The following is a 24,966-nucleotide window of genomic DNA, read 5'->3' on the forward strand; positions in this document are numbered from 1 at the left end:
ATGAGATAACCATCGGCAGCCATTCCTGAGATCAGCACTCATGGCTCCTGTGAACGGCCCGTGTAGTCCTTACAAAGTCAAGGATGCAACTTCAGTATCAGACCACAAAAGCCAGACCCAAAGCATGAGAACACGACTTTGTACAAAATGGACAGGTAACATTTATTAAAACTTGTCATACAAAAGGACATGGTCTCTTCTATAAGAAGAAAATATTAAACAGTAACATTCAATTAAAACCACGCTGTACACTGAAGACAGCAATTCTAGAGAGAACTATTTAACTTCTAAAACACAGGTGGTTCACCAAGTATCCATGATACGCACCTAACAACAATCTGCTTACCATCCCATGGTTCTGGGGCCTAAGAGTCACCTGACCTGCATAAATAAAATAACTTTCTGGAAGAAACATTGGGAACCTCATAAAAAGAAAGGAGGCAGCAGCAACTGAGACGACACAGGCTTCAAGCAACATTTAAAAAGAAAAACAAAATCACATTTGCAAACGGCGTTCCAGCATCTTCCCACAGGGCACTATCAGTAGAGGTTTGCAAAACAGTACCTTTAAATATGTAAATAGCAGAGAGAGAGAGAGAAACAAAACAAAACAAAACAAAACAAAAAACAAAAACCAAGAACAAAACCCAAAGCAACTCAGGATTCACTGGATAAAGTTAGTTACCAGTCAAGGCAGCCTAGATTCCAGGAGGCCTAGATCCTGGCCCGCTGGCCTCAGCATTCCCCGTGTATCTGAGAGTTTAGGAAACAACCACATTTGTGGACGAGGTGGAGTGCCACCCTGACCCTAGGGACTTTCCCAAATATTCCTCAACTTTGCCACCCACTGCAGCTCGCAGCTTTCCCAACTGCTAAAAACCCGCCCAGGTCAGAGTAGTTCAGGAAACACTTCCTGCAATGTAGGGGAGCCTTTAATGCGGGCTCTAAGAATGTGGGCGGAGAAGGGGAGAACAGAAATTCGAGGTCATGGGCCAGGGCTCAGAGGAGCACGAGGGCAAACCACAACACAAAAGGAGCTCCTGTGATGTACATCCAAGAAGTTAAGCCATGGTGCCTGCCGATTAGGAAATGCAAGCAGCGGGGCCTTGAAGCCCTTTCGTATGAGGACTGGAGAAAACCAGCCAAGTGTAGAGACATGCGCTTTGCTGGTGGGCCACTGACAATCCCTGAAACGCTGGACAGTGCTGCCCACAACTACTCGAGCTTGTTCGGAAGGGTGAGGATTTCTAAGGCAGTGGTGAGGGGAGAGACTAGTACTGCAGGAGGCAGGCGGCCAGAAAGACTCTCTATTGGGAAAGGGAGGCCAGAAGCCTCACTTCACATTCTAGACCATGACACCCCACCTTCTCACAGGGTTTGCCACATTCCAACTCAAAAGCTTTGTCAGCACCATGACAAAGGATCCTGACTCAGTACAACCCCAGGACCAGGGTGTCCCCATGGTGGTTCTTTTACCCTCTAATTCTTCTCTGCAAGGGTCTCAGCTCTTGTACGAATAGACTCCGATGGGAGGCAGGTAGGTGTGAACAAGAGGGCTGCTTCTGACAACAAAACGGCTTAACTGCCCCAGTGTAGAAATACTAAGAAGCCAAAACCACTTCGCCCTCACACAGCGGGTCATCCCTAAACCCGCTGGCCTCTGTGTGAAGAGTAGGAGGCGTGAGTGTGCCTGTGTGACTGTCCATCTGCACTCACTTCTCAGGGACAAGGACAGTCGCTGACTGGCAGACACTGGAAGATCTTAATGTAGCAAACCACTAGGAGGTAACATCTAGTTTCTAGGTTAAAAAAAAAAACCTACATCTATACTTATAATAAAGTTTTAATACAAAGTGCTTTATATGCCAAGATTGATACAGTGTTTGTAAATAGATCCCTGTTTTGTAATCTTGATTACAAACGTTTACTGGCCAGTCCACATTTTCTTTCCTCTTTCCAGACAAAGGTCAAAGGTACATCCTTTGTTCAGAGCCTGAATATCAGACACTTTTGCCAGTAATGTCTGTCATATTAGAGAAAGTCGAACTTTAGGAACGAAACAGATGATATAGGAGTAAAACCCTGTCCTACTGCCTAGCTAGCTCTGACACAACCTAGAGTCATAGAGGAAGCGAGTCTCCACTGAGGGAGTGGCCTGTGGGTATGACTGGCCAACTGTCTGGACTGTCAACATTCCCGTTCCTGCTGTGGTTTCCTCCATGATGGTAGTGTGAGCTAATACAAACCCTTTCCTCCCTAAGTTGCTTTGCTCCGAGTGTATTATTCCAGTGATGGAAAGAGCACTAGACCCCTACCCAGCAAGAGCCTCAGAACTGTCACACGCTTAAAAGCTTTCTGAACACAAGCTTTCTTTCCAACCTAAGACGTCTGACCATGCAGAAAAGACCTCAAGGGCAGCCTCGTCCTTGCGGGAGTGAGGAGATGGTGGTGGTGAAGTGTGAGTGTGGGTGTGTGTGCGCCTGCACATGTGTGTATAAACTATTGGGACTTGTAAACGCGGCTTTCTCTGTGACTGGGGAACAGAGTCTCTAGATGATGTTGCTTAATGTAGGCTCCCATCCCCTTGGAAGCCATGTTCCAGCTCTCACAAAGCTGACAATACTGCCTAGCCCACCCTCTACAACAGCACTCCCCACGCCAGTGTTTTTAAGATTCTTTTCTCAAGCCTTCTGTTATAAGTGTCTTGCTCACAGGGAACTCTTAGCCACACATTCTGGCTTAGTCTCATGAGCTGTGGTCCCTGGCTGGCCTTGTTGGGAAGCACCGTGATCTAAGGCAGGGAGCCACAGGCCACTACTAGCCAGCACTGTCGTGTGTCACTGCAAACCGGTCATCTCCTGCCATTAACTGAGGGAAGCTTAGGACAACACACCAACTAGAAAGCTCTGTCTCTGGCACCTGAAGACTTAACCAAACACAAACATAAAACTGTGCCTTCTCCAGAGCCTGCAGCACGGTGACACTGTCTCCTGATTCGGACTCAGAAGCCCCGTCTAATGTCACCATGGCTTTAACTAGAACCTTTAGAACATAAGAAAATAGAACAAACAGAGCTCTGCTCGTAGCTCAGCCCAGGAGTCCTCGCTGTAGCCTTGAGGGGAGCAGCATCCAGTGACGCAGCTACCAAAGCAAAGCCCAGAAGCCCTGAAGCTACCAGGAGAACAAATGTAACAAGACCCGGGACAATGGTGACAGCCGGCCGCTGCCACCTGGGCAGGACTGGTGTGAGAGTCTGCCATCCAGTCCCCTGCCTTAACCACTGCTGGCTGGAAGGGCTGTCTTGCCAGCTGGGCACTGGGTGAACTTATCCCCATCATCCATTCTAGGCCAGGATGGGAACATACAGATTTGAGAAATTAAATCTTTTAATTGGCCTACTTAGAGCTGGTCTTTCAGAAATATCTTCCTTTTTTTTTAAGCCTCTCTCATAATAGCAAGTGGCACGCATCATCTGTGCCCAGATTTGCATTAATTACCATAGTTTATTTTTGTGCATGCCACTCAAGGGCCAGACCCTATTTTTAGTTAGCCTCAGTCGTATTCTGCCCAGCCTTTGCAGCTTCATAGGACTTGGTACAAGAAGTCACATGCCTGTGGAAACTGTCCCTCCACATAAATCTCTTTGCACAGATATTACACTCATAGGGCTTTATGCCGGTATGAATTTTCATGTGGCCCACGAGATGGTGCTTCATTTTGAATTTCTTACCACAGACACTGCAGCCATACGGGCGCAGACCGAGGTGCATGCTCATGTGTCGATCTCGCTGACTTTTGTGCGTGAAACTTTTCCCACACTGACAAGGATACAGCTTGTCGGTGGCTGAGAATCCTAAGTGGGACGCCTCTTCTTTTATCCCCATCACCATCTCAATGTTCTCACTGTAGCCTGCTGCAAGGGCAGTCTCCTGTTTGTGTCCAATTAGACCGCCCCCCAACTTTTCTCCAGAGAACTCCTCCATGGAGGAGCCGTAGAAGTCCACCTGCTCGTCGTAGTTACTGCCCTCTGCATGCTCGTCGAACTCTACTTCCACTTTCTTCTCCACAATCTGGAACTCCTCCTCCGCTCCCGAAGGCTGGGCCGAGTGATCTGTCTGCATGGTGTTGACGGACTCGGAGACCTGGTGCTCATCGTAGGCTGCGTGCACATCCATGCCATCCCAAGGCTGTTCCAGGCGCTCAGGCTTCACATGGATCCAGCGCCTGTGAGGCATGATGCTGGGCTTGCTATACAGAGGCCGGGTGTAGTGGAACTCTGTGCTGTCGTTGGTCCCCTCCTCCCCGTCCTGGCTGGCCATCTCGGTGCTCAGGCGGTCATGCTCCGTGGACGAGTTACTGGGCAGATACTCGTGCTCGGTGACCTGAGATGACAGCTCGTCTTTGGTGCTCTCCTCTTCGTTTTCGCCATCCCTCAGCTCCTGGGCTTTGGGGAAATCAGTGTGGCCCCCAGAGCCCAGCTCAAAGCTCTCGGCCAGGCCATTGTAGTTACTGCTGCTGGGGGACTGGTGGTCACTGCCATGGTTTAGCTTCTGACACAAGACTGTGGGGTTTCCCTCCAGAACCTCGGTGCACTTGTCCACCACATGCCACATCTGGAGGAAGCTGGCTGCTGTTAAGTAACTAACAATTTCTGGAGCAGGCATTACAAGGCGTCCTGTGTAACTAAATAAAAGAATGTTCTCAAACACTCTTGGGTTCATCACATCAGGCAAAACAATTCTCCTACTGTTTTTCAGGAGTACTTGGTCACAAAAGTAGGGTGAACTGGCAGCAAGAACGGCTTTGTGTGCCTGGAAAATGTGGCCTTGGACAACAATGGAGACGTCACATAACTGTCCTTGCTGGCGCTGCTGGTTTAGTTTCTGCAGAATGGTGCTGGAAAAATCTGGAAACTCTACTTGAAAAGAGTTTGTTCCAGGCTCCATTTCATCACCAATCTTGTTTAGTGCTGCAAGAGAAAGAAAAGTTAATACCAACTCCAGCCTCCCCCCAGTACTAAAAACACCAAAGCAAGTTCCCAAGTTCCAGCAAGTCCCTTTGCCTCTGAGCACTCATCCATGGGCGTCCATCCCCTGAGACTGTAGGAGCTGTAGGAGCTGAGGGTCCCAAAAGTAAGAGCCACCCCCTACCCACATAGCAACTCTCCATTTTACCCTGACTGTGGGCAAGGAGCCAGAATCTACTGAGGACGTATCTCCAAGCGTACAAGTCCTCTGAGCAAAGCAAACCATTTCTAACTAAAACAAGCACGAATCTTGTAACTCAACATAACCCCTGGACTCCCACATTTACCAAAACTAGAGGAAGGAACAACAGGATTGTGGGAGGGTGGGGTGTGGCTGGGGGTAGAGTGTATGCTTAGCACGTACAGTTCTCTAAGCTCCACCCTCATGTATACTCCAAAAGAAAAGGAAAAAGAGAGAGAAGATCTGAATTGTAGGAAGACAGAAATGCCCATGCAAAGGTTCTTTGACAGGAATGAACTAGGTCACAGCCCCATAAGTATGGGACAAGTGCTTGGTTCCCCAGGGCCGGTAAAAGGGTGGGTATGGTAGCTAATGGCTGCAATCCCTAATGCTTCAGGGTGAAGACAGGAGGATTCCCTCACCCCAGCTCTTGGCTAACTAGTCTAGACAATCTAGTTAGCTCCAAGTTCAAAAAAAGAGCAGAGGACAGAAGGATGACTCCTGGCTTCCACATACAAGCTCGCACGTGTGCACATGTACAGACACAATAGGTGACCACTGGACTTGAGTCCGGGAAGAACTGAGGGAGATGGTGCTACAGTCAAGTCAGGAAAATGACAGATTTGCTCTTTTAGCACTAGGAAACGCTCACTGCGGCTGAGCGGCTGAGTCGCTCTTGGGATCATGTACATTAGCTCCTTAAGGATTTCTGAGAAGACAAAGGCAGGTTTTCTATCTGGTTGTTTCTATGCTACAGAAAGACTTATTGACCTACTAGGAGTTGCTACTGTCCCTGGTACCAGAAACATCTGGTGGACACTGCATAAGAGTTCCACACAGGGGGTTAGGGATTTAGCTCAGTGGTAGAGCGCTTGCCTAGCAAGCGCAAGGCCCTAGGTTCTAGGTTCCATCCCCTGCTCCGGGGGGGGGGGGGGGGGGGAAGAAACACCTAGAGCAAGGGGTCAGAGGGAAAAGTGCTCCTTTCAAAGTATGAGGCTGGGAGCTCAGGTCCCCAGCACCCATGTAAATGCTGGGTGAGTGTGGTGGCCAGCCTGTAATTCTGGCAGCTGGTGCTGGATCCCGGGAGCTATCGGAATGGGTGAGCTCCTGGATCTGTGAGAGAAGGTGCAATGTGCGGCTGAGGGTAAGCAAAGACACTAGATATCAACTGCTGGCTTCCACACAAGTGCACACATGAGCATGCACTCTCCCCACACCACACACACGCACAAGCACGCGCACACACACCATCGCCACGCTTCACCCTGATCTAATGCTATAAACCAATCATCAATACCAAACTTTCTAAGTAACATACAAAGAGCCAGACAATGCAAACAACGATGGAAAGCCACTCTTCCCACTCTCTTCTTTAGAACTTAGTTTGTATGAGGTTTTTTTTTTTTTTTTGGTTCTTTTTTTTGGAGCTGGGGACCGAACCCAGGGCCTTGCGCTTCCTAGGCAAGCGCTCTACCACTGAGCTAAATCCCCAGCCCCTGTATGAGTTTTTTAATGTGAGTGTGTGGAGGTAGGATCCTCTGTGCAGGCAGACTAGAGGTCAGCATTGATCTGCTTCTCAGGGGCCTCCACTTGTGATTTTAAGACAACCTCCAGGTTGGCTAGCCATCCAGTCCCAAAAGACCCACCCTGTCTGCCTTCCCAATGCTGGGACTACAAGCACACACCACTGCACCAGCTGCTTAAGTGCTGGGGTTTGAACTCAGGTCCTCATGTTTTCCTGGGCAGTGCACCAACTGAGCCATCATTTACAGTAGTTCTTAAAAATCTTTCTTATAACCCTTGTATCATCCTTCAATTCCTCACAAGTCATGCTTGAGAGGCAGGAGAGATGACAAAGTGAAGAAACTCAGGTGTTCTTAACAATTGCTTGTTCTTATCAAGTGCAGCACAGTATTCTCTCTCCTCTCCCTGGCCCTCTCTCCCTGTAGTCCTGGATAATCTGAAACTCTATAGAGCAGGCATCAAATGCAGAGACCTGCCTGCCTCTGCCTCCTGGATGCTGGGACTAAAGGAGTGCACCACTAGGCCTGGCTCTCACCCTTCCCTCCTCTTCTCCCAGGGCTCTGTACCAGGTGACTGACTGCAGCTGAGCTCCAAACCAGCCCCTTCCTAAGTCCTTCCAGGTAATTTTGCAAACGCAGGGCTTGATGTTCTTAAGTTCAGTTATTTCAAGCTTTCCTGAAGTTAAAAGCTTGTCTGAACTAAGGAGAGAGATTAAAACCAGGTCAATGTTAACTCCAAAGGCCTCGGGGTTTTTCCTATCACCTCATGCTGCCTCCTCCAAGGAGACTAGAATGCTGGCCCAGTCACTAATAATGTTTAGCTAAGACCATGCTGTTTGAACAAAGCATGACTTTCTGGCTTTCTATATCCCACAACATCATAATAACTTAACAGAGCACGAGACCGTTTAGGTGCCTCGTTTGTAAAAGGGAATGAGTCTGCATGGTGACCAGGTGTCCGTGTAAACTCTGAGAGCGTCTGGGTGGAGAGCCTCTAGGTGCCTCTCCCCACGGTAGAGTGCAGGTTTGAAAGGGGCAAGAACAATGCTGGAATGGAAGCAGGAGGGTGTTATCACGATAGCTGCACTGTGATCACAGAATTGCTACTTGGAGGACAGCCTCCCTTCAAGATCAGCTCTGGACCACACTGAGAATATCCGCATTTTAAGATAGGGAAGCATTACAACTGGCCCTCCTACAGGTTTAAAACATCATATGAAAGAGGAGAGGGTGGAGGTATTGGGATTTAGTTACTACCTCAAGATTAAAACAATAAAACCTTGGCCATGGGTGGAGGCAAGACACTAAACATTACAGACTATTGTCCCTTCCTTTAATACTCAGTCTAACTGGGTTTGCCAGGAGATCACCACCACAGGGAAGCGGATATACTTGAAGATATGCTAAGGAGATGAGGAGACGAAGAATTACCTTTTACAGAGACAATATACACAGCATAAACGCTCCTCCCTCAGAGCTACAGAATTCCCAACAGCCTGCCTACTTTTCTACCTTCTTTTACCTACTTTTCTATCCGTGAAATTCAAAGCATGTTTGCTCTGACTCAGAGCTTTTTTAAAAAAAGTTATTGTTGGGGTTGGGGATTTAGCTCAGTGGTAGAGCGCTTGCCTAGGAAGCGCAAGGCCCTGGGTTCGGTCCCCAGCTCCGAAAAAAAAGAACCAAAAAAAAAAAAAAAAGTTATTGTTATATATAAGTACACTGCCACTGTCTTCAGACACACCAGAAGAGGGCATCAGATCCCCAATACAGATGGTTGTGTGGTTCTGGGAATCAAACTCAGGACCTCTGAAAGAGCAGTCAGTGCTCTTAACTGCTGAGCCATCTCTCCAGCCCGATCCAGAGCTTTCTTACCCTTCCTCTTTCTTATTCATCGCCTCCCTTTCAGCAGTTTCCAAGTCTACCTGTCCCGTTCTCCCACCCATTCTAATAAAATGTTCCTTGAGCTTCCTGGATTGCCATCAAGGAGACAATGTCTGCCACAGGGGACTGGAACCCCTGTTGGATGGCTGCAGTGCTGGTTCTGCAACGCTGCTGTAGTTAATGCGTCTGGACTCACAGTCAAGTCAAAGTTGGGCACAGAGGGGTACCCCTATAAGCCCAGCACAGAGGCCTAGGTAGGACTGTGAGTTTGAGGCCCACTTGGGTTACATGAGACTGCCTAGAACAACCAACAGTTAAATGAAGATCACACATTTCACCAGAGGGCAAAAGTAAATATGTGATGCCATGCTTGTTTAGCTGTGTCAAGGTGGTAATTGACCCTGTCCCTTACGATGGATGGATGTAGCCTTGCTCTGTAATCTCTGACCTTGTGAACACTCAGAAGTGGCTGTAGCCTGTTTAAACTACAGCTGCTGTTTCAACTGGCTAAAAAAATATCAGTTCCAAGATTCACTAAAAGTCAATAAAGCAGCAGCATGCAAAGTATGGGTGAGGAAGACTATCAAGAAGAACACTACTGGGGGCTGGAGAGATGGCTCAGTGGTTAAGAGCACTGGCTGCTCTTCCAGAGGTCCTGAGTTCATGTGAGCAACCACATGGTGGCTCACAACCATCTATAATGAGATCTGGGGTCATCTTCTGGCCTGCAGGCACACATGCAGACAGAAAGCTGTATGATGTATACATAATAAATAAATAAATATTAAAAAAAAAAAAAGGTCATCCTTAGCTACATAGAGAACGCAAGGCTAGCTATGAGTTCAATTCCCAGCAACCACATGGTGGCTCACAACCATCTGTGATGGGATCTGATGTCCTCTTCTGGTGTGTCTGAAGACAGCTACAGTGTCTATAAAAATTAATAAAAAAATGTTTTAAAGAACACTATCATTCTTACAGGTCGTAACCCAGCAGAGGAGACAAACACTCCAACCGTCATTCAAGGCAAAGCCTGGCACCTTAAGAAGCCAAGGTGGGGGGCTGGGGATTTAGCTCAGTGGTAGAGCGCTTACCTAGGAAGCGCAAGGCCCTGGGTTCGATCCCCAGCTCCGAAAAAAAAGAACCAAAAAAAAAAAAAAAAAAAAAAAAAGAAGCCAAGGTGGGGCTGCACATGGGTCCAGTCACTATAAAGTCTGAGTTACCAGACATCAAGACAGACTCTCATTCTTCTCACAAAACAAGCATTTACTAAAATTATCCAAGTGATAGAAAAATGATCTGAACTCCAAGATCCCAGAGCTGTGAGCCACAGGCTTTAAGAAATCAGATACCCCTGACCAGCAACTCCACTTCCTGCTCCCGGCAATCCTGGCAGGGCAGCACCGATTTCAGAGAAGCAGTAACATCTCATCCTGTCTGCTAGAGGCTGTGTCCTAGTTAGGTTTTATTGTCTCCACAGCCTAGAGCCAGCTGAGAGGAGAGCCCTAAGTCAGATTGGCCTATGGCTGTGGGTGACTGGATGACTAATTGCTGTAGGAGGGCCCAGCCTACTGTAGGTGCTAGCATCCTTAGGCAGAAAGTCTTGGGCTGTGTAACTACCAGAGCGTAAGCCTGTTGAGCCAGGCAGTAAACCGATGAGCATAAGCAGTTTTCCGGTTCCTGCCCTGCGTTCTCCTCCTGGTTGGAGCGTGACCTGGTAGTGTAAGCTTTCTTCCCCCATTACGTCTAGACAGGGTTTGTCACAGCGACAGAACAGAATGATACTACAACACGGGACTGAGGCAGCACCAAGTATCTCACAATAAGATGTTGTGAGGTTAACATATTGTTGGGCTAAGGCAGAAGGGGGCCTGAAGTTGGGGCTAACTGCAAGGAAAGCCTCATCAAATGTAGTCAGGGTTTGAGAAATAAAATAGTATGTCTAGGGGTTGGGGATTTACCTCAGTGGTAGAGCGCTTGCCTAGGAAGTACAAGGCCCTGGTTTCGGTCCCCAGCTCCGAAAAAAAGAACCAAAAAAAAAAAAAGTATGTCTAGAGAAAAGTGATGGGATTTACAGAATTAAGGGGAGGGGCGGCAGGAAGCTATTAGGAGTGTGAGTGAACCATAGTGGTACCATCAAAAAAAACAAAACAAGGGGCTGGGGATTTAGCTCAGTGGTAGAGTGCGTACCTAGGAAGCGCAAGGCCCTGGGTTCGGTCCCCAGCTCCGAAAAAAAGAACCAAAAAAAAAAAAAAAACAACACTCGAATCAGTATTTGCATATCATATTACTATGATAACCTGAACTGAGTGCATACAAAGCCGAGTAAACAACCCAGGTGAAAAGAAAGGGCAAAGATTCCAAAAGGCCTTTCTCCAGAGAACAAGACCCCCGTGAACAGAGTCCAGCAACAGCCTGCCATGTTCGAGACACCTGGTTCCAAGCCCACGCATTGCCCCCAGCCCTAAAACAATGAACACTACCACAGGCACCCTTTTCTCACCCACCAAGCTGGCAAGAAAAATAAGAGACACTAACAACTGTCAGTGGTGCCCTGTGGAGAACAGAACCCTTGTACACACTGCTGGTAGGCATGGAGATAGTATAAAAGCTGCAGAAAGGGGGTTGGGAGTTTCTCAGACAGTCAGTCACAAGGATACAGACCAGCAATTCTACTCTTAAGCATACTCAGCAGAAGAGAACACAGAACGTCCACACCAAAGCACGTGTGTCCATCAGCAGCAGCATACGGAAAAGCCCAAGCAGAAACAATTCAAACAACAAAAGTGTGTGTCGAGGGACAACTACGAAACTACAGCACATCCATCTGAAAGGTTACCTGGCAGGAAGAAAGAGCACAGTAACCTGGAGGGCCCGGAACCCTAGGAAGAAGCCAGGCTGAGGCAGCTGCTGGTCCAGCATGCAGCAAGCTCTGGGTTTTACAATCAGCACAATAAAGAACAAGGGAATGAGGAGGATGAGACCAGTGGGGGAGACCAGTGGGGGAGAGGAAGGACGGGGAGGAGGAGGAGGGCAGGAGAGGGCAGGGGAGACTGAGAGTATAGGAAGGGCGGGGAAGAGCTAACACAAAAGTCCACACAATTACATTCCATTACAATTGAGTTCAAACACAGACAGTGATCAGTGCCTGTCAGAAGCAGTCAGAGGTAGAGAAAAGCAGGGAGTGCTTAGTAACTGAGAATCTTGCCAGTCAGGATGCCCCATGTACACCTTTAATCCTTGCAGAGGCAGATACAGCCAGATCGCTGTGATTTGAGGCTAGCCTGGTCTGTAAAGCAAATTCTAGGACTGAGAAACCCTGTTTAAACCCCACCCCAGCCTGAAGAACAGCTGGGTATCCTGTAGGAAGATCAGAACTCCTACAGTTCAGTTGTGGAGATGGATGCGCGTAAGTATGTGACTATACTAAAAAAGACCTCCGAGGGGTTGGGGATTTGGCTCAGTGGTAGAGTGCTTGCCTAGCAAGTGCAAGGCCCTGGGTTCGGTCCCCAGTCCGGGGGGGGGGGGGGGGGGGGAAGAGACCTCCGAATGTGCATGGGCTTAAGACAGCCAGGGACTAAGCCCAGGGCTTCACATGTATTAGGCCAGCATCTTCAGGTTTCATCTCCAGCCCATGAACTGTTTTATTAAATCATTTATAGAATAATGTAAGGTAAACTGAGGTGCCAATGTCCGGTTGTTTTCTTTTTGGAATACATTTACTTAGTTTTGTTTAGTGAAAGCCTCACACTCTCGATCCCCCCTACCTCAGCATCCTGAACGCTGGGATTACACCCAACTGCCAACTGGGAAGGTTTGTGACTGGGTACTGTATCATTTTGGAGTAGGAAATACTTTGGCTGGGTAGCCATGGCTACAACAAGCAAAACAACACAGTGACAAACAGGACTATGGTTGACACTCCCTAGCACATGAATGAGGGAGGGTCCAAGACCATCGAGGGAGGGGCTTCAGCTATTTCTCCCTCATGCTCTCCCACCCCTCACTCCCCAAGTGAACTATAGGATGTGAGAGGGGACTCCATAAGGCTGCTTCCTTGAGGTCATTGGCCACGCTGGAGTGGAACTTACCCGTGTCCTGTAAGCAACCCCTCACCCACTCCCTGTAAACAAGCCCGATACACTCACTGGTTCGACAAGTTGGACTTTGGTGGAATCGTACTTTGCTCTGTCCTTGGTGCCCTATCTGGGATGAATAAACGTTTGTTGGCATCTCCCTAGGAAAAGTTAATGCGACACTGGGTAACTGGGAAAATGTCATCATTAATACACATGTAAGTACGCACACAAACACAACTGTCTCACAGTATCTGTAGGAGCTGGCTCTAGGACTCCTCCTCAAATTCCAAAAATCTGTGGATGCCCAAGCCCTCTGAGGAAAAGGACGCATGCTCCCATGCCACCTGCTCATGTCTTCAGGAATATTTTGAACCATCTCAAGATCACTTACACTTCCTGACAGGTTTGTACACAGTGTCAGACTGCACTGCTCAGAGGATGACAACAAAGTCTATACGTGAGCAATACCGTTATACCTTCTTTTTAAAAAAGATTTATTGTATCTTAAACTATGTGTATATGTGTCTATGCGTGGGTTTGTACACGTGAATGAAGGTGTTCTTGAAGGCCAGAAGCTGGTCTAGACCCTAGGAGCTGGAGTTCCAGGCAGTTCTACCCAACGTGGGTGCTGGGAACTGAACTCCTCTCTAAGAGAGGAGGATATGCTCTGAGTCACTGAGCCACCTCTTTGGCCCTTCCTAAACGTTTTCAATCTGTGAAGGGGAGACTCCTCTGTCCACAGACAGAGAAGCAGCTTGTGTATAAGATGTTTCACCCAGACACTGTACCAGACATTGCACACTTAGCACTTTATAAGCTCTACCTCATTTGGTCCTGCTTGCAACGACCCTTGATAGTCACTGTGACAAGACCAAGAGGCCAACCTATTTGCCCAGGGTCATTTAGCAGGAAGTGGTCAGATTAAGGCCAAAGCACACACTCAGGCCAGAGTCTGAGAGGTGGGATGCAGTAAAGCAGAAAGGAAGGTAAGCATCAATATGCTTCCCAGTGTATTTAAATAATCCTTGCTTTGAAACAAGGTCTCACTGTGCTGTTCAGGATAGCTTCAGACTTGGGGCAATCCTCCTGACTCGGCTTCTTCAGTGATGGGATTATAAGGTAGTGCCCCCACACCAGCTAATTCAGATTACGAGCAAACCATTAATAATAGTTGGGTACTCGTCAACATCAGATTTCAATGAACAAGCCATTTTATGTCACCTTTCACATAATTTTAAAACTCCAAGAGCAATGATTCTTCTAACTATGCCAATTCCAACTCATTCATCACTCATAGAAGCTATATGCCTTCCCTAACTACCCCCCCCCGGCCCCCCAGGGTTTCTCTGTGTATCCCTGGCTGTCCTGGAACTCACTCTGTTAATCAGGCTGGCCCGGAACTCGGAGATCTGCTTGCCCCTGCCTCCCAAGTGCTGGCATTAGAGATGTGCACCACCAGCATCAGCTGCTACTACACGGCTTTTTAAAGCGAAGAGCAGAGCTGGTGATAGATAGGGCTTAGTGAGTAATGGGGTCTGCTACCAAGCCTGAGTTCAATCCCCAGGACACACATGGTGGATGGAGAGCTGGCTTTCCCATGTTGTCCCCTGACTTCCACATGTGGTGGGCACAGGTCCATGCACATAACAAAGTAAATAAAAGTGTAATAAAAATTAAAAATAAGGGGCTGGGGATTTAGCTCAGTGGTAGAGCGCTTACCTAGGAAGCGCAAGGCCCTGGGTTCGGTCCCCAGCTCCGAAAAAAAGAACCAAAAAAAAAAAAAATTAAAAATAAAATCAAAATAATGCAGAAGGCAAGGGGCCTTCCTTGTATTGAAGTCTCTCTTGAAACAGACTGCCTCTGTCACCCTCCATGCTGACGAGCTGAGCAGTAGACACTATTTATTCTTCAGCTAAGAAAACCTTGTATCAGATCTCAGACACCACTTCAACAGGGAATAAACACCCTAAAAGAGCAGACAGCGGAGAAACAGGGAGGCAGGCCTACCAGCTCCAGTACTGGAGCCCTCCAGGGATGGCTGTAATCGGAGCATATGGTAATTTGCATGCTCACTGTAGAAGGCACAGCAAGCGCGGTAAATGTTACTTTAGGAAATTTAAAGTCTGGCACAAACGTAGAAAATACCAACACCCTGTACCTACCAAAATTCCTCTTGTTAGTCAAATGCCTTGCATCCACAAAACAGCCTGTAAACCCGGACCCTAGAGCCTCAACATCCCACTGGGTTCAGAGAGCAAGCGGAAGCGCGCAGGTGGGGGTGGGGGATGGGGGCACCTCAGACGTCCAACTCCAATTCTAATGAATACTTTTTTAAGTAAAAAAAAAACAAAAAATCATTTGGCGGAAACTTCCCTCTGAAATTAAGGGCCTTGTTAATGTAAGGTAGCATAGTTGAGAAGCCTTAAATTAAAATGCACAGCATTTCCTCTACGGAGGAATCATCTGATCTAGCCCATTAAAATCTTGGCGAGGGGTTAGAGAATGGCTATGAGCGTTGGCTGCTCTTTCAAAGGACCCAGGTTTGATTCCCAGCACCTACATGACAACTCTCAACCATTTCCAATCCTAGGGGATCTGATGCCCATTTCTGGCCTCTGTGAGCACCAGGCACACACATGTTGTACAGGTACACATGAAGGCAAACATCCCCACATATAAACAAACATTGAAAAACAAACTTGAAAAATTACATTGTTCTGGTGATAGAAAATTATTTCAACATAGTCCTAAAAAATACATTATTAGTAACTGTGTGGCTTACCCGAGAGCAAAGTTGTGTTCCCAGGATAATGTTCCTTATGTCATGGCCATCGAAGAGCAGTCTGAATGGATACAGAGAGAATGCACTTCTCAGTTTTGCTGTAAATTAAATCACACTCATTTCTGAAAGGAAAAATCACCCCAAAAACTTAAGGTGCTGGGTTTGAGATAGCTCACTGGTTAAAGAGTTCTTGCCGCTCTTTCAGAGGACCTGAGTTCAGTTCCCAGGACCCATGTCAGGTGACTCATAACTCCAGCTTCAGGGGACCCAACTCCTTCTGGCCTCTGTAGGTACCCAATACACATGGCATGCAGGCACATACTCACATAGGCAAATAAAGTTAAATCTTATAAGAAAAACGGGACTTGTGTGTAATGTGCTTCCCTGATGAACAGTATGAGGGGCAGACAGTGATTATGGCTGCTGCTAGCCAGTCAAAGTAATCCCAGAACTAACCCTACACGGCAGGACTCCATCAAAGCAAAATTTTTGATTAAGAACTTTCATTCTAGAAACTCTTGGCTTCTGCGGTATTTTTAAATAAAGTTTTATTACACTTTAGCTTCTTTTCCTATTGTCAGAAGACAACCTGTCCTCTCCTGCCCCCACATGGGTGCAGGGGATCAAACCCAGGCTGTCACACTCAGCAGTGTTGAGCAGGGCCAGGCCATTTTGTACCACTCCTCCATCTTGGCTGAGCTGTGTGATGACTCTTGAACTAAAGTGATGTTTCTATAGGTTCTTGCCTTCCTGCCTAGTCAAACCCAGGAATGGCTGGCCAGGAAAGATACATATTGATTACCTAAAGGTCTTAGTCACAAGTGACTACTCATCCATTACCCACCAGCAACAAGCAACTGCAGAACCAAAGAGAAACTTGTCAATCTCTTTTCCCTCTACACCACTAAGGGACCCTCTGCCACGGTTCTCATGCCCTCCTGAGCCCCTGCCGCACTAGTGTCTACATTACCCGTGCAGGGCATCACTCTTCTAGAATGTTACCCTCAGTGGTCCCCCTCGATCTCCAAACCTTTCAGAATGGTGTGGAAACCCGGAGAAAGCTCCCTGACGTAGGTTCCTTCCCAGGACCCCACCACCCTGTTACTGCTTTCTCCCCACACAACTCTGGCCTCCACGTCCACGGATTTTCCTGCCGTTCCATCCATTTGTTGCCCTTTCCCTGAAACCTTGAGTCAGAGCTTTCTGGTCAGGCTCCATTGCCTTCAAAGCAGCTGTCTAAGGACACTTATTGTCCTCAGTTCACTGTTAATGACAGTGTCACACCCCTGGAAGGGACTTCTGCTGGGAAAGAAAACTGAGGCAGCAGCATGTGGTCTGTGAGGGTTTAGAGACCCACTCAGAGGGTTGGCTAAGCAGCTCGGCCAGCAGGTGCACTCATCTCCTCAGTTCAGGGAGCTACCTGGGCTCCACCAGACAGGATGTATGTGGCAGTTTTAACAGCTGTGGCTACTGGGTAATGACTAAAGCACTCCTGGCAAACAGTTTCTGATGACACGAGGGATGACTCCACTTGGAAGAACTATAGATACAGTTCTGAAGCAGACAGTACTCAAAGGACTCCCAAAGCCGGGATCTCCTGAGGTGCTAGCTGATGGCTCTTTATTTATGTTTCTCCTCTTCTAAGACCCATAGAGTGTGCACTGATTTCATTCTTTAAAACTCTAAGCCAAAGTGTTTTAATTAGGACGAAGAAGCACAAGTGCTGGGAATGAATTCTGCTCCAGGCAGGGTTTCTTTTCTTGGTGAAACAGAAAACACTTGGTGGCATCTAAGAGTCAATGAAATACGACAGTAAGTCAACTGTTAGGCATATTAGAAAGTTTGAAGCCAAACCCGTTGGCAAAAGTCTTTAATCCCCAGCACTCAGGAGGTTGAGGCAGGAGTATCTCAGAGTTTGAGGCCAGCCTGTCCCTATAGAGATCTTGTCTCAAAAAAACCAAAACAAAACAAGGCCAGGCATGGTGGCACGGGTCTTTATTCTCACCACCTGGGAGGCGGATCTCTGAGTTCAAGACCAGCCTGGTCTACAGAGTGAGTTTCAGGACAGCCGCGGCTACACAGAGAAACTCTGTTTCGAAAAAAGCAAAGACTAAAACCAAACCAACCAACCAACCAACCAACCAGCCAGCCAGCCAACCAAAAAAAAAAAAAAAAAAAAAAAAAGACCTTAAAGGTAGGTAAATCAGAAAAAACAAACAAACAAACAAACCCCAAAAGGCCTAGCCTATGAAAAAAGAACAGACCACCTTCTACGCCAATAAAGGAGTATTTTTTTCAGCTTTACAAGTTCTTTGCCTGTCAAAGGTACTGTGTTTCTCAAATTCCCCCTCAGTAGATCTCTGCAGTGACTCTAAAGGGGCCAGGAGGGAGGGAGGTGGAAAAGTGCTGCCACAAGATTAAAGTCACTCAGGGCCCCAATCTCCTAAGCCTCGGCTGAGCCTGCTGCTGTGAGGGGCTTGACTTGCATCACGAAAAGGGATTCAATTAAGTGTTCCAAACCACGGTTACTTGTGTTGACACTACATCGTTCACACTGATGTGCACAAACCATTTCTAGAATGTCCTGACCATCTCTTAAAACTGTATCTACTGAATGGCGGCCTGGCACTTGATAAATTATGTTTCGTGTCCTGTCTGTCCCAGACGCTCCATTCCAAAAGTTTCGGTGTTCATCCCTGTGTCTTCCTCTCAGACAGTACTTTGGAAACAAGCAAGGAATCAATTTCTATTACGTTTTTTAAGTTCTTCACTAAGCTGCTCCTAGAGACTCTGCTACTGTGCTAAGTTACGGGTCTCAAAGGCAGGTGGAAGTCTGGCCCTCCCTAAGCCTGTATGTAGATGCTGGCCTGGTTAAGCAGGGCACTTCCAAACAGTCCTGAAGGCCGCCTGGGGTTCCTGGAAAGAGCAAAGAGTTGTGGAGACCAGTGCAAACCTCTGGGAAGAGAAGTTCAAGATACACTGAACTGCCTAGATCCTGAGATGGGACTTCACTTAGGACAGTAGCTCGTGACACTTTGCTAGGTTTGGTGACACTTGTCAGAACTGAGGCCAGACTGTAGTCAGACTACTGGTAATGTTGCCTGGGCAGGGGAGTTTCACAGGGTCATGAGTCACCTTCCATGTCTCAGAGGTCCAGGCAAGGCCCGCCCTGCCTAAACAAACCCAGTTGGGAGGGAGAGAAAAAAACCCAGACAAATGGCCAAGAAGTCGGTGTGACATTCGGGCCCTGAACCAAAGGGCGGCCCGAGGGGACAGTAGCAGGGTCAAAACACACTGAGGAAAAGAGGAGACAGAGGTAAAGACAAAGTCCAAAGACTGTCAGCACCAGAGATGCAAAGTGTAAACTCCAGCTGACAAGAGGCCAGGTGAGGACAAAAACAGGTGACAACGGTCTGACAAAGAGGCGAAACTCAGAGCAGCGAGGTTCTCCTTCACGGCGTCGGTTCGCGCGTAGGTGGCTCGACCCCGAGGTCGCCCCGGGAGCGGATTCTCCAAGCTCTCGAGCCTGCGGTGCACCTGCCGCCGGGTGACCTTGGCCAGGAGGTCGCCCGGGAGGCCGCAGGACTCCAAACCGGGGAGCCGGGGCTTCGGAATCACTCGCGCCGTCCCGCATCACCGCCGTCGGAGGGAACGCAGTGTCCCGTGTCGCGGACACTCGTGACCCCGACCGCGACCTCGCGCGCGAGCGCCCAGCCTCCCCACACCGCCGTACCTTCAGACGGCTCCGCGCTCCCAGCTCCAGCCTACCGGAGCGTCCCTGTTGCCGTACGAAGGCCTTATTCTCCGCCGCCACCGCGGGGACAACTTCCGCCCGAGCCTCTCGCCCCTCGGATACGCTTTCTGATCCCGCCCCCGAAACTGCCAGTGCTTCCGGAGGCGTGTCAGCGACGCTGTGGTGTGCGTATGCTCCAGGAGTCCTTTCTGGGCGGGTCTTCAGGAGAGCACGCTAGGGGCTGGCGCCTGCGCAATGGTTTCGAAGCTAGTTCGTAGTTCGTAGCTCTTTGAACCTAATCGATAGTTCAGCGTATAAAGGTGCTCGTCGCCAGGCCTGGGTACTATCTCTGGAGCCCGTGGTGGAAGACTAACTCTTACAAGTTATATGCTAACCTCAAAAGCGAACTATGGTAAACGAACGCTCACTCCTCCCCAGTCCCCCAAAGAAAAAGTAATAAAATTCCAAGATGGCTTTGAACTCACTATGTAGCTCGAGTTGGACTGACATCCACTCGTGCATGTACCTACTGAGTATCAGGATTGCAAGGATGTGTCCCCATTGTTGGTGTAGGGTGGATACCCCGACTGGACCAAACATACATTTGCTTTAGGTTAGACAGTTTCCTAGGTGTGCGCGCCAGTAGGGCTCTGGAACTCAGACGTATTCAGAGAGAAGGCTGTGACTCTCCAAGAGAATTATTCAAAGAAATTCTGGGACGGCTGGAGAAATGGCTCAGCGGTTAAAATCACTCATTTCTCTTCCAGAGGACCTGGGCTCAATTTCAAGCACCCAAATGGTGGTACACAGCCTCCTTAACTCCAGTTCCAGGGTATTTGTCTCCCTCTTCCGGCCTCCACTGACACCAGGCAGACAAACAATACCCAAAACCGTTTGCAGGCAAAACACGCATACACATTTAAAAAAAATTAAAATAAAAAAAGTTCGGGGAAACAAAACAGAAGAAAACAAATACTGAAACACAGAACTGGGAACAGGTGCAGAACATCTTGCTAGGGGGAAAAATGTGGGGCTTAAGGAAATGGCTCAGTTGGTAAATCTTTTGCAAAGAATTGCAAACTTGAGGACTTGAATTCAGTCCCCAGAACTATATAAAAATAGCAGGTGTGGGGGGCTGGAGAGATGGCTCAGTGGTTAAGAGCACTGACTGGGGCTGGGGATTTAGCTCAGTGGTAGAGCGCTTGCCTAGGAAGCGCAAGGCCCTGGGTTCGGTCCCCAGCTCCGAAAAAAAGAACCAAAAAAAAAAAAAAAAAAAAAAAAAAAAAAAGCACTGACTGCTCTTCCAGAGGTCCTGAGTTCAAATCCCAGCAACCACATGGTGGCTCACAACCATCTGTAATGGAATCTGATGCTCTCTTCTGGTGTGTCAGAAGACAGCTACAGTGTACTCATATACAAAATAAATAAATCTTTAAAAAAAAAAATAGCAGGTGTGGCGGCAGGATTTTAATGCCAGAGCTTCGGAGGCAAGGATCAGAACAACAGGGAGCCTGCCTAAAAGGAGTAGATGGCTGGGGTTGGGGATTTAGCTCAGTGGTAGAGCACTTGCCTAGCAACCGCAAGGCCCTGGGTTCGGTCCCCAGCTCCGAAAAAAAGAAAAAAAAAAAAAAAAAAAGGAGTAGATGGCATTACTGGTGGTGGCATTACTGATTATGACACTGGAGGTTATCCCTTTGACCCGGATAACCACCCATAGGTCTGTATATCCACATCCGCACGAACACATACAAATATACATGCATATAAAAAAATCTTGGGGCTGGGGCTGGAGAGATGGCCCAGAGGTTAAGAGCACTGGCTGCTCTTCCAGAGGTCCTGAGTTCATTTCCCAGAACCCATGTGGTGGCTCACAATCATCCATACTGGGATGTGATGTCCTCTTCTGGCATGCAGGCATACAATCTGATAGAACACTCATAAACATAAAATAAATAAATCTTTAAAAAAATTGGGGATGAAGAGATAAGTTATGAAGCTGTCTTGGGCTACATAGGTCATTCTGGGTCAACTTGAACTGTGCAGTGAGATCTTATCTCAAAAAAGCAAAGCAAAATAAAACCACAGCACAACCGGTAGTAAGGTGGTTAAGACTCAGGGCAGCTGTTTGGCATCATCTGAAAGCTACACTCTGTCTCCAGACTTCTTGCTCTGCCTGCCTTAGACCTTGTCGTATCATGCGTGTCTAATGATGCTTGAAGTTCCCAGCTTGTGTGCTCGGAGTCCAGAAGAAACTTGAAAAAAGTGGTGAATCATTTAAGGAGCGTATTCAACTCGATGCACTTAAAAATACTTTCTCGGGGGCTGGAGAGATGGCTCAGTGGTTAAGAGCACTCAGCTGCTCTTCCAGAGGTCCTGAGTTCGAATCCCAGCAACCACATTGTGGCTCACAACCATCTGTAATGGGATCTGATGCCCTCTTCTGGTGTGTCTGAAGACAGCTACAATGTACTTATAGAAAATAAATAAATCTTAAAAAAAAAAAAAAACTTTCTCCCGATCCTCCCACAGTGATGTTTATGGGTTCATTTTCTTTGCCTGCTTGTGGCAAGAAGTTGGTCAGTCTATACCTGATCCAGTACCACCAGCTAATCATGAGATGACCGAGATGGGTTGGGTCAAGTCTGAGTCATCAGAGACAGCAGAGATGAGTCTAGCTTCCTCAAGTTCAAGAACCCACACCTGCTCCCTGAACAAACTATTTGTTTGATTTAATAGTCCCTGGGGAAGTTCCCGGAGGCATTTCGGGAGGTCATACGAGTGCCTGGGTCGGGGATTGGGGGTGGGGTCAGAGGACAATTTATGAGAGCTGGTTGTCCCCTTCTTCCACGAGGGTCTCGGGGATTGAATTTAGGTCATCGGGTTTGGTGGCTTTACTTGTTGATTCATCTCACTGGCCCTAGAGTAGTTTATTAAGAAGTAATTTAAAGGTAGACTTTAAGAGACAGGGAGGCACTTGAGAAGAAAGGAAGACATAACTAAGAGCATGGGTGTGGGCTTCCCAAAGGAGGTCCTTATCTCATTGGCTTACAATGATCACATGTGGGGTTTGGGAGAATTTTGAAGTTATTATCTTCAAATATTTACTTTTGAGATATACCTGACAATATTAAAATTGTGCATAGGTGTTTGTGGATGCCAGAAGAGGGTATTGGATCCCCCTAGAGCTGCAGTTACAGGCACTTGTGAGTCACCCAACCCTGGATTCTGGGAACTGACCCTGGGTCCTTTGAAAGATCAGGAAATGTTTTAACCATTGAGCGGTGTCTCCAGCCCCTTGAATTAGTTTCATCTTTAAAGGCCATTTAAATCGATAGGTTCCTCTCCTTATCCAATATGTCCCTTATTTGCTTGTAGCCAAATGTAGTTCCAACTGGTGAGCCTTTCCAAATAGAAACACTAAAAGATTCAAAGGAAATATTAATGTGATTTTAAAGGATGAGCATCTTCTAAGGTGGTTTGGAGTATGCTCTGACAGTATATTAACCTTCAGGACATCTATGCTGTTCAGCTGAGAGCCTCAATGTGTCTGATCAGCAGGAAACACCCTGGAGTAGTTTCAGCAGGAAAGGACCACAAAGACAAAAAAAGGAAGTCTATCAGATAGCTGTTGTTAACCCCAAAGTGGTGGATGGCAACAGAAGTGTGTTCATTTGTGGACAAGGTCTTCAGACTTGCTTTGAACTTGCCACAGAGAGGAAAATGACCTTGAACTGCTTGCCTCTGTGTCTTGAGTGCTGGCATCAGGGACATGAATCATTATGTCCAGTCCATGCAATGCTGAGGGTTGAACACAGGGCTTCATGCATGTCAGGCAAGCACACTACTAATTGAGTTACTATGTGTGTATGTGTGTGGTGTGTGTGTGAGAATGTGTGTGTATGTATAGATATATATGTATGTGTATATATGTACGCATATATGTATGTACATGTACATATACACATATATGTATATATACACATATGCATCTATATCGATATCCACTTCCATTTCCATCTTTATATCTTAAGCTACGACCATTTGAGCTTAGATCTTCCTCGCAGGTGAGCCAGATTTACTCCAAATGAATTCATTCAGGCAGACCCAGCCTAAAGGGATAGCACCAGCCCAGGAGCTGCTCTCCTGACCAGTCAGAGGGTCTAGCACTTTAAATTTTCTCTTGTGGGCTGGAGAGCTGGCTCAGCGGTTAAGAGCACTGACTGCTCTTCCAGAGGTCCTGAGTTCAAATCCCAGCAACCACATGGTGGCTCACAACCATCTGTAATTGAGTTAGTGTCCATGTCTTCGTGTTATGTGCCATTGGGGATAATTCATAGCCACAGTAGTGAACAGATGACAGACTGTGGGGAGACCGCCACTCAACCTCTGTTTCCAGGACCTGAGGTTAGAGTTTGTGTTCAGCCATATGTTGGGAGTTCCGAGATGCATGGAACAAGATGGGTGTCACTGGGGAAAGAATGCACTAAGGGGCATTGAGCAGGTCACATTGTCTTCGGGAAAGCTGGGATTCAATCATGTAGCCAAAACCCACATGACTATCAGGATAGAGGACTAAAGCTACCAGCCATTGACTATTGCCACTGCTCACTGCAGTCTGCAATCTTGTCATCTCTGCCGCTTTGGAGATTGATCCTCTGCGACTGCACACACACACACACACACACACACACACACACACACACGCACACGCACTCCAAGCTGCCTATGATCAAGTCAGAGCAGTGACAAGGTAATGCACAAGGAGCAGACATTTTTGTGTTAAACATGGCAGGTGTGGGGGTTTTGATGTCCACATAAAGCTATGCACGCTCAAGCCTTTGTTCCTCTCTGTGTTTTTTGTCTTGCTACCTTTGAAGGATGAGAGACACGAAGGCTCTCTTTGATTAGTCTCTTCCTTCAGCTCCTTTCCATCTCCCCTCTCCCAGAACTGTGCACTGGGAGGGCTATGTGGGTGGACTTCTTTGTCTCCTGGCTTTGGTGTGGCCCGTGGGAAGAGATTCAGAGCAAACTGGTGGGAGGCAGGATTGTGTATGAAAGGATTCTTTGGGGTGCTATCAGCTGCAGACTTGTGGACTGGCTGCAGTATTTGCCTCGGCTTGGACAGTGGCCTTCTACTTCCAGGCCCCCTGCCTGAATCCCTTCTGACCTCAGGTGGAAGCAGTTCTCTGGAGTTAGTAACTTTGGGATGCTGTACAGTTGATTGATTCCCTTTTACTCTCCTAGCCCTCCGTATCTTTGCAAATAAGCCCGTTACTGAGTGCTCCCTAATTACCCACCTGTAGGGAACCCTTAGTGAAGCAGGTAAAAGTTCCCAGCTCCATGAATACCCTCAACTAACATGCACCAGTACATGGGATTTGCCTTTCAAACTCAGAGAGGGTTGGGAATGCTGGGGAAACCCAAGAAATGCAAAGCACATGGCCTTTCAAAGGGCAGCCTTTGTTGCCATGACAACAGCCCAGCTCGCCAATTTTTCCCTTATTCTTCAAGAGCGGAAAGACACCCGATTCTTTTGTTTACATGTATTTTATTTATTTAATTGTAGGTGGAGGAACGCATGTACCATGGCCCCCAGAAGTCAGAGGACAACTTGTAGAGTCCAGTTCTCTCCTTCTGAGGTGTGGATCTAGGTCCCAGGAATCCAACTTCGGTCTCAGGTCTTCAGGCTTGGTGTCAAGTGCTCTCTCATACACAACCAATCTCACAGGAGTCCTAAGATAAGATTCTTAAAGGAGTCTTC

General features: G+C 47.6%; 1 protein-coding gene across 3 annotated transcripts; it reads right to left on the minus strand.

Annotated features, from left to right (window-relative positions):
* Positions 1 to 137: 137 nt before the first annotated feature.
* On the minus strand, positions 138 to 19,328 carry Zbtb43 (zinc finger and BTB domain containing 43). 3 transcript variants are annotated; one of them, NM_001012094.1, is given in 4 exon segments: positions 142 to 4,969; positions 12,760 to 12,848; positions 15,473 to 15,533; positions 19,206 to 19,305. In NM_001012094.1, coding segments are annotated over 2 exon segments (1,512 nt in total). In that variant the 5' UTR covers positions 12,845 to 12,848; positions 15,473 to 15,533; positions 19,206 to 19,305; the 3' UTR covers positions 142 to 3,542.
* Between the last annotated feature and the right edge of the window lie 5,638 nt (positions 19,329 to 24,966).

Source organism: Rattus norvegicus, chromosome 3, assembly GCF_021556685.1.
Source record: "Rattus norvegicus strain SHRSP/BbbUtx chromosome 3, alternate assembly SHRSP_T2T, whole genome shotgun sequence".
NCBI lineage: Eukaryota > Metazoa > Chordata > Mammalia > Rodentia > Muridae > Rattus > Rattus norvegicus.